This window comes from Octopus sinensis, linkage group LG30 (genome assembly GCF_006345805.1).
Source record: "Octopus sinensis linkage group LG30, ASM634580v1, whole genome shotgun sequence".
Lineage (NCBI taxonomy): Eukaryota > Metazoa > Mollusca > Cephalopoda > Octopoda > Octopodidae > Octopus > Octopus sinensis.
Genome location: NC_043026.1, coordinates 2866361 through 2876360, shown reverse-complemented (window position 1 = coordinate 2876360; position 10000 = coordinate 2866361). Strand labels below are relative to the sequence as shown.

At 40.8% G+C, this 10000-nt stretch overlaps 2 protein-coding genes across 2 annotated transcripts in view; one reads left to right on the top strand and one right to left on the bottom strand.

Annotated features, from left to right (window-relative positions):
* The window catches only part of LOC118768486 (putative uncharacterized protein DDB_G0282133), a 389663-nt gene that overhangs the window by 100170 nt on the left and 279493 nt on the right, over nucleotides 1–10000 (top strand). The gene's annotated exons all lie outside the window — the stretch shown is intronic.
* LOC115226294 (eIF-2-alpha kinase activator GCN1) overlaps nucleotides 1–10000 on the bottom strand; it is a 156044-nt gene that overhangs the window by 55110 nt on the left and 90934 nt on the right. Inside the window, exons 28-31 of the mRNA XM_029797282.2 lie at nucleotides 7336–7530; nucleotides 5825–6071; nucleotides 4353–4474; nucleotides 1494–1608 (exon numbers count right to left, since the gene is read on the bottom strand). Coding sequence (XP_029653142.1) covers nucleotides 1494–1608; nucleotides 4353–4474; nucleotides 5825–6071; nucleotides 7336–7530 — 679 coding nt within the window. The remainder of the gene's footprint in view (nucleotides 1–1493; nucleotides 1609–4352; nucleotides 4475–5824; nucleotides 6072–7335; nucleotides 7531–10000) is intronic.

Here is a 10000-nt window from a genome sequence, read left to right as displayed (position 1 = left end):
CCCATGCTAGCATGGAAAGCGGACACTAAATGATGATGATGATGATACATATATATATATATACTGTTGTATCTAGGAATGGTCATATTGCCAGATTAGCCAATAAAAACACACGCACTATACATTTGGTGTTATTTTGCTTCAGTGTTATTTATTTTTTACATTAATCTAAATCTTATTTCGGCCAGAGTTTTTTCGTCACACTCCTGTGACCTCATCAGTGGTCCTTTGCTTTCTTCTTTCTTATTTGTGTGTCTCTCCTTACTAACCGTCAGCCATTTTGTATTCCTATTGTATGTCTTCATTTGCGCATGCGTGTATCTCTATGTGTGTCTATGTTTAGTTAGTGTGTGTGTGTGGGGGGATGCCTGTAATATTTGTATCTTTATTGGCTAAACTGGCAAAATGACCATTCCGAAATACAACAATATCTGTTTCAACACACGATTTCACATAAAAAATCTTGCACAACAAAGTAATTGTACATATTATTTTATAGATAAATTTCCTCTATTTACATAATATTGAGGTCTCTTTCTTTTGTTATCTTACCGTTTTTACCAATATATATATATATATATATATATATTTAAAAAAGGAGATGTGGAACACGAGTTGTGATATATAAAAAAAGGAAATGAAGAAAATGCTGACAAAATAATTTAAGTAATTTAATTAGGAGAAAGTTCTTTTTACCGGTTGCGCATTTGTTATGCTTATCAAAATATATTTTTTAAAGAGAGATTAGAGTTCCTTTTTGATAGATGGAAAAAATCTATCAAAAAGGAACTCTAATCTCTCTTTAAAAAATATATTTTGATAAGCATAACAAATGCGCAACCGGTAAAAAGAACTTTCTCCTAATTAAATTACTTAAATTATTTTGTCAGCATTTTCTTCATTTCCTTTTTATATATATAATATATATATATATATATATATATATATATATATATATATATATATATATATGTATGTATACACACACACACACATATACACATATGCCTCATGCAGATGAAGTGGCTGGGCTCCTTTTGAGTGTTGGGCCTCACGGAGGCAATGACCGAGCCTTTTGACATTATGTCACACTCAAGAAGACCCACCAAGCTGAACAAAATCGCAGTTGTGACAGATACCGGTGTCGCACAAATGGCATCTGTGCCGGTGGCATGTAAAAGCACCTGGTACACTCTCGGAATGGTTGGCGTCAGGAAGGGCATCCAGCCGTAGAAAACCATGCCAAATCAGACTGGAGCCTGGTGCAGCCTTCCAGCCTTGCCAGCCCTGGTCAAACTGTCCAACCCATGCCAGCATGGACAACAGACGTTTCCTTTCCTTTCTATGGCAGCAGCGAAGGACTTCATGGCCATTTTCCTACCAACTCTAACAAGACCCGACACCTGAGTTCTTATTGTAACAGCCAGCCACTAATGTGGGGGTTCTGAGACCCTACATTCCAAGATGACGAAATAACGAAGGGAAAGTCTTACCTGCTTTGGTCCTCCAAGCATCTTCTTCCAGACCCTTCAGTAGAGAGGGCAGCACAAACTTTACTCCATGGCCACTGAGGTTGGTCATAATAGCTTTGGCCGTATCATCTGCCGCCTATTGTTGTGGGTGGTGTTATGATGATGGGGGTGAGAGAGAAAAAGAGAGAGAGAGAGATTACATACATGTACACACACACACACACACACACACAAAAAAAAGGGAAAAACAGGCCCTTACAAGAAGGGTTCCAGTTGATCCGATCAACAGAACAACCTGCTCGCAAAATTAACATACAAGTGGCTGAGTACACCACACAGACACACATATACACATACATATATAGTGTGTGGCACTTTGTTGGTTGCGACGACGAGGGTTCCAGTTGATCTGACCAACAGAACAGCTTGCTCATGAAGTTGAAGTGCAAGTGGCTGAGTACTCCACAGACACACATATCCTTAATGTAGTTCTCAGGGAGGTTCAGGAGGACACAGAATGTGACAAGACTGGTTCCCCTTTGAATTACTGGTACAACTCATTTTTGCCAGCTGGAAGAAAGTGAAATAAAGAGACTTGCTCAAGGATGCGATGAACTGCCAGGAATTGAACTCACAAGTTTATGATTACGAGCTGAGTATGCTAGCAATAAAGCAATGTACCATCACAAATAATTTGCACTCCATCGGTTATATTGATTTGATCAACACAACAGGCTGCTTGTGAAGTTATTTTGCAAGTGGCTGAGTACTCCACAGACATGCGTACCCTTCATGTATTTCTGAGAAAGTTTCAGCGTGACACAGAGTGTGACAAAGTGGCCCCTTTGACTTACAGGTCCAACTCACTTTTGGAGCAGCGTGAAATGAAGTATCTTGCTTAAGGACACAAGACATCACCGGAAATTGAACTCAAAACTTCAAAATTGCGATCCAAATGCCCTAACCAGAAAGCCACTTCAAAAGAGAAAGAGGAGACAGGGGGAGAGATATAAAGGAAGTTTTATATACATATACAGGAATGGCTGTGTGGTAAGTAGCTTGCTAACCAACCACATGGTTCTGGGTTCAGTCCCACTGTGTGGCACCTTGGGCAAGTGTCTTCTACTATAGCCTCGGGCCGACCAATGCCTTGTGAGTGGATTTGGTAGACGGAAACTGAAAGAAGCTCGTCGTATATATGTATATATATATGTATGTGTGTGTGTGTGTGTGTTTGTGTGTCTGTGTTTGTCCCCCTAGCATTGCTTGACAACCGATGGTGGTGTGTTTACGTCCCTGTTACTTAGCGGTTCGGCAAAAGAGACCGATAGAATAAGTACTGGGCTTACAAAAGAATAAGTCCCGGGGTCGAGTTGCTCGACTAAAGGCGGTGCTCCAGCATGGCCGCAGTCCAAAATGACTGAAACAAGTAAAAGAGCATATATTGGGTCATCCCATAAATAAAGTGGTTTATTCAATTGCATGAACTAAAAGTCAGAGGGGGAATGGGATAAACTACCTGCATCAACTTGCTATAAAAGCAGGGAGTAATTTTATCTTGGTACTATTCTTAGTGCAACTTTTGAAGAGCCCAGTTCATTTTTAACAGCTATTTTTTCGAAGTTATAATGGAAGTGACAATGGAGCATATTCGGCATATTTTGTTTTATGAGTTCAATAAAGGTAACATGCAATGGAAAGTGTGTGGTCTATTAATGCAGTCTATGGAGATCGGACAATAAGTGTAAGCCAGTGTCAATGGGGGTTCCAGAAATTCTGAGCTGGAAACTGCAGCCTAGAAAATGAGTCTCATCCTGCAAGATCTGTAGATCTTGATGAGGACATCCTGCAAACCCTGGTGAAACAAAATTCTGTCGTAACTGTTGAGGAACCAGCAGTGAAGCTTGGATTTGGGCATCCACCCATTCATCGACACCTGCACTGGAAGAAAAATGACCATCTTTGGTTTCAAGATGAAAGATGTTCTTCCATCAGGATAATACTCGGCCACATACAGCGAGGATGGCATTCCAAACGCTGGAGCAGTTTGAATGGAAAACGATTCCTCACCCACCATATTCACCAGACAGTACTCCACCTGATTATCATTTATTCTGTAATCTTCAAAATCATTTGCATGGACAAAATATGAATTCTGTAGACAAGGGCAGAACCGTACTGGAAGAGTATTTTTCATCAGGGACAAATAAACCTTGAAAGAGGGGCCTTGCAAGTCTACCAGATAGACAGAAGAGCTTTGTAGAAAATGAAGGAGAGTATATTTCAGATTAAAAAAGAACTTTGCCTCAATTTTGAAAAGTAAAAAAGTATAAAGAAACCCCATTCTTTATGGGACGATCCAATATATAGCAGTTAGGCCTTAAAATGAGCTCTATGAAGACAAAATATATGCAGTTGGAAGATGTACTAAAGAGGTGAATAGAGGTGGGAAGTGATGAAATTGAGGGGGTAAAAGGAGTACACTTAGGGCACACAGTGACTAGGGGCTGAGATATGGAAGCTGAAATTTCAAAGATTATGGGGTGATGGTGCAGGATGGAAGGTGTTTAACTCAATAACGAAGGATAAAACTCAATTTAAATTGGTTTATATTAATTACTAGGTTAAAAGCTGCACTCCATGTGGACTTTTAAACTAGCTCCTGCAGAGGGCTAATTGGACCTGCAGCCCCAAACTAACGAGAGCTTGAAATAGCATGACTATAATATGTCTGTAATGAATGTATGCCCCGTGGTGTTTGACCAGTAGCTAAAGATGGATGAGAATTGATCCCGTAATGCGATCATTCTATTGTTCCAGTTCTAACTGGAGAGAGAGAGAGAGAGAGAGAGAAAGAGAGAGAGGTACAAATATACTCACCTGTCTGACGTACATGTTGTGGTCACCAAAACACAGCAGTAGGTGTGGTAATATCACCACCACGTATGGTTCGAACAATTTGCCCAACATAGTACACAGCATCTCAAATGCAAAGAGGGAACCTGCAGTAAAAACAGTAGTAAAGGTTGTAGTAGTAGTAGTAGTTGTGTTGTTGGTAGTGTAGTAGATGTGGTAGCGATACAAGTCATGCTGCTGGATGTCATGCGATGGATGCGATGTCATGCGATGGATCGCTATAAAGGAAACCGCTTTCCTTGTATACATACATACATACATATAAATATATATATATACATATACAGGAGTGGCTGTGTAGTAAGTAGCTTGCTAACCAACCACATGGTACCGGGTTCAGTCCCACTGCGTGGCACCTTGGGCAAGTGTCTTCTACTGTAGCCTCGAGCCAACCAAAGCCTTGTCAGTGGATTTGGTAGATGGAAACTGAAAGAAGCCCGTCGTATATATGTATATATATATATATAGGTGCAGGAGTGGCTGTGTGGTAAGTAGCTTGTTTATCAACCACTTGGTCCTGGGTTCAGTCCCACTGCATGGCACCTTGGGCAAGTGTCTTCTACTATAGCCTCGGGCCGACCAAAGCCTTGTGAGTGGATTTGGTAGACAGAAACTGAAAGAAGCCCGTCGTATATATGTATGTATATATATATATATATATATATATATATATATATGTGTGTGTGTGTGTGTGTGTGTTTGTGTGTCTGTGTTTGTCTCCCTAGTATTGCTTGACAACCAATGCTGGTGTGTTTATGTCCCTGTTACTTAGCGGTTCGGCAAAAGAGACCGATAGAATAAGTACTGGGCTTACAAAAGAATAAGTACTGGGGTCGAGTTGCTCGATTAAAGGCGGTGCTCCAGCATGGCCGCAGTCAAATGACTGAAACAAGTAAAAGAGTAAAGAGTATAAATATATATGTGTGATCCAATGAAAGAGGACTTCTATATGTATTAGTCAATGAAGGAGGCCTCTCCAGACAGCTAGATCGAGTAGAAATGATAGCTAAATCTCCCTTAAATCATACCCAACTGTCTTATGTATGTATGAGCTAACGAGGGAAGCCTCTAGATGGTAGCTAGACCTGGTAGAAATAGCAGCCAAATCTTCCTCAAATCACACATACATATGTATATATGTATGTATAAGCCAATGAGAGAGAGAGATGTCTAAACAGTAGCAAGACCTGGGAGAAATAGCAGCTAAACCTCCCTAGTCTTATGTATGAGCCAATGAAGAAGACCTCTAAATAGTAGCTAGATTTGGTAGAAATAGCAGCCAAATCTCTCTTAAACCCCCACAGTACTGTTTTAGAGAAAAGAAATTTATTGTATATGTGGTGCCGGGTTCCCTGTGTGTAGAAAAAAGTTAGGATGGCCATGGATGGGATGTCTGATCGTAGATCTTGCTGATGGCCGACCCAAACTATACTGACCTTCTCTCCGCCGTGGGTTCTTCTTGTCCTTGATAGCTTCTGTCAATGTGTTAATAATGCCCATTTTCTTCAGGGCCACGATGCCGAGCCCTTTGACGAGGCCAGCTAGTCCATAGGCGGCACCTTTTCTCTCTCCATAATTCTCAGACTCCAGCAGTAGTCGCAGCAGCTGCTGCACAATGGTTGTGGCATCTGCACCAATGGCTGGCACCAGAGGGGGTAAGCAGTACGACACTGCTATTTGAACCTGCAACAACAACAACAAGAGCCTCTTAATGGTCATTAAATCAGCTAGAAATAGCAGTCGGACATCTTGTTAATTATCTTGAAGTCAGAGCCAAGACAGCATTAGACAATATTCCGTAAGTTACACAATAGCTGGTTTAGACGGAGTGGTCATATGTGGAAACACTTTACAGCATAGTTCTGCTCAGCTAAGGCCATACTGGAACAGTACAGCAACAAACATTAATATCTCAACCCTTTAACATTCAGTCAATTACTTAAAGTGGAGGGAAGTTGTAGAAGAGGGAGTCCGAGGAAAACATAGGACAAAATACTGAAGGCTGATCTTGAAATGCTGGGCCTTATGAGATACCAAAGGACTGAGATATGTGGCACATTGCTGTTCTTGAGAAGATCCATCCACCATAACAGAACTGATACCCTAAAACTGAGGTACCAGGTAAAAAGCATTTGTGCTGGTACCACATGAGAAGCACCGAGAACCCTCCAAAAAGTGAAGGTCATGCAGCTGTAGAAACCAGCCTATGGACCCCGGTGTGGCCCCTGGCCCTACAAGCGCCTGTCAAGCCGTCCAACCCATGCCAACATGGAAAACAGATGTTATACGTTAATGATTATTCTGTCAAATGCAATCTTTATTTATTCAGATGCTTGCAAAGTATTTGGTAACCCCATTGCTGCTGGTGCCACATAAAAAGCACTTTCCCCATTTTTATCCCCCTCCACCACATGCTCACTCGCTCCATCTATCAATCTTGGTTCTCCTCCTCTCTTCAACCTCTCTGTTATTTCATTAAGTCTCAGTCTTGACCAAAAAGGCACCTCATACGTTTAATGTGGACTGTCCAGTCTTATCAGGCAATGACAGCAGAGTGCTGGAGCTACAACGGAATAAAACCCTTCCCTCACCACTCTGTAAAGGGGTTGGCATTGACTGGAGATCGTACAGGGTCGAAAAAGCACATCCATACCCTGTATAGGGGTTGATGTTAGGAAGGACATCCAGCAATAGATACCAAGCCAAAAATAGAACCTGCAAGCAATTTATTGACTTTTGATCAATCTATGAACACAATAACACTAAATGACAACTTAACCATGACCACCCAGGCCTAATATGAACAGATGATGATGATGATGATGATGGTTAAGATAAAATAAGGTGTTGGTCAATTGTCTTTAAATCTCCAACCTGTTCCCCGTTCACCTTCGAAAACAAAATAAATAAAATAAAAAGAGAAAAAAAGGGGTTTTTTGTTACTGACCTCTTGCGATGGTGTTGAGAGGGCGCTGATCAGTCGAGCCACAATAGGCTTCACCTTGGGGTCACTCTTGTCCAAATGTTTGGCCAGGGAACCCATTAGGATAACAATACTTTGCCGCACAGCATCGTTGCTGGCCGTGTTGGCGGCTGTTGATAAGAAGTTCTCAAAGACTGGTAGAAGAGTGTTGACATTATCCTGGAGAAGAAATGCAAAGACAGAGAGATACACAGACAGAAAGAAGGCAGGCGCGTGTGAGTGTGTGTATGTACACATACATACACTTAAACACACACAGATCCATACACACACTGAGGAAGCTACTGATATCCTACAATAGTCACAGATTTCATATATATATTCTTTTACTTGTTTCAGTCGTTTTGACTGTGGCCATGCTGGAGCACCACCTTTTTAGTCGAGCAAATCGACCCCAGGACTTATTCTATCTCTTTTGCCGAACCGCTAAGTTACAGGGACGTAAACACACCAGCATCGGTTGTCAAGCGACGGGATGGAGGGACAAACACAGACACAGAAACACATACACACACATATATATATACGATGGGCTTCTTTCAGTTTCCATCTACTAAATTCAGTCACAAGGCTTTGGTCGGCCTGAGGCTATAGTAGAAGACACTTGCCCAAGGTAAGAAGCAATCTTCTTACCACACAGCCACTCCTATATATATATATATATATATATATACATACACACACACACACACACACCAGAGTAAGCACATAAATGTGAAACAAGGTGGACAAAAAATGTACTCAAATACCAGAGGTAGAGTAATATGCTTTATCAATAAGGCTGCAAAGACATCACAAAAAACTGTTACTCAGAGTTTCACGTTCCCTTTCGTTGAACAGTTTTGGTTGAGAATGGAACAAAATATGGTTATATACGTAAATATACAATTACTTTGATAGATACACATTTGAAAATGGTTTTGTTTCATTGCTCCTAACAATTGGACCAGTGGAACAAAACCATTTACAAATGTGTATCTAACAAAGCAATTGTATATTTACTTATATAACCATATTTTGTTCCATTCTCAACCAAAACCGTCCGATGAACGGAAACATGAAACTCTGCGAAACAGCTTTTGGGATGTCTTTGCAGCTTTATTAATAAAGGATATATATATATATATATGTAGTGGATGTGTGTGCATGTAAACAAATACATAAACCGTTTCATGGTTAAAAAGGGATTTATTTACATGGATTATAAATATACTACATAAAATTGTAAGCAAATGCTACGCATTGCTTGTAAGGAACACATATTAAAGATGAATATGTTTGTGTGTGTGTGTGTGTGTGTTTCATTCGAAACAGTAGTCAATAGATACTGTGAGCATTTCTCTGTCTGTCGTCTCTGCTGCGATTGTCCGCCTTCTCTGTTTTTCCCTGTATTTATAATATTTGAGACAGCTAGAAAAACAGACATATCGCAATAGAGACAATGCTTATTTAGGTCAGCATTTGTCCATTTGAACTCAGCCTGACATGGCTGAAGGTCGCAGGTCAAAGGGAGATGATCAATCAGTTTTTGACAGAACAAAGGGATTCTTAAATTTCGTGCCTTTAATTGCATTGGTTTGGACGAACGATGATTCTTGGATTCGATTTCGTATCTAGGCTTAGAGAAGGAAGTGCTAACTCTTACATATATATATATATATATCCCTGCTGGTGACAAAAGGCCTCTTGCTCATAGTAAAAGGCAGACTGTATGATGCATGTGTACGTACAGCCATGCTACATGGTAGTGAAACATGGGCTGTGACTGCTGAGGATATGCATAAGCTCGCAAGAAATGAAGCCGTATGCTCCGATGGATGTGTAATGTTAGTGTTCATAATCGACAGAGTGTAAGTACCTTGAGAGAGAAGTTGGACCTAAGAAGCATCAGTTGTGGTGTGCAAGTAAAAGAGTATAGATATATATAGCAGTAACTTGTAAAGACAAGCAAGTTAGCCAAGTCGATATACAAACAATATTATAATTGAAATCGATCAATGGAAATTGCAGCTGAGATACCAGTGCCAGTGGCACGTGAGAGAACCATCCGAACGTGGCCGTTGCCAGCGCCGCCCCGCCTGGCCCCCGTGCCACATAAAAAGCACCAACCAATCGTGGCCATTTGCCAGACTCGTCTGGCACCTGTGCCGGTGGCACGTAAAAAGCACCCACTACACTCTTGGAGTGGTTGGCGTTAGGAAGGGCATCCAGCCGTAGAAACACAGCCAGATCAGACTGGGCCTGGTGCAGCCTTCTGGCTTCACAGACCTCAGTTGAACCGTCCAACCCATGCTAGCATGGAAAACGGATGCTAAACGATGATGATGATGATGATTAAATACAATCCCCCCCCCCCCCAAGTAACAGTTGTTAGACTTGTAAAACTCCTACTGAACCCACTTAACTCTTGATATCATTTCCATTTTGTGTAAGTGAGACCCTTTTTTTTTTATACGTACATTTGTTTGAATTAAAAGTATTTAATATTTTTCTGTATATCAACTTGCCTACCTTGTTCATCCTTACATTTACTCCTCTACCAGAAAAAGTTCAAATCTTTGGACCACAACCAAGTGTATTCTATACAGAAAATACCTGCCTCCAAAATTAATATTAGAAAAAAACCCAC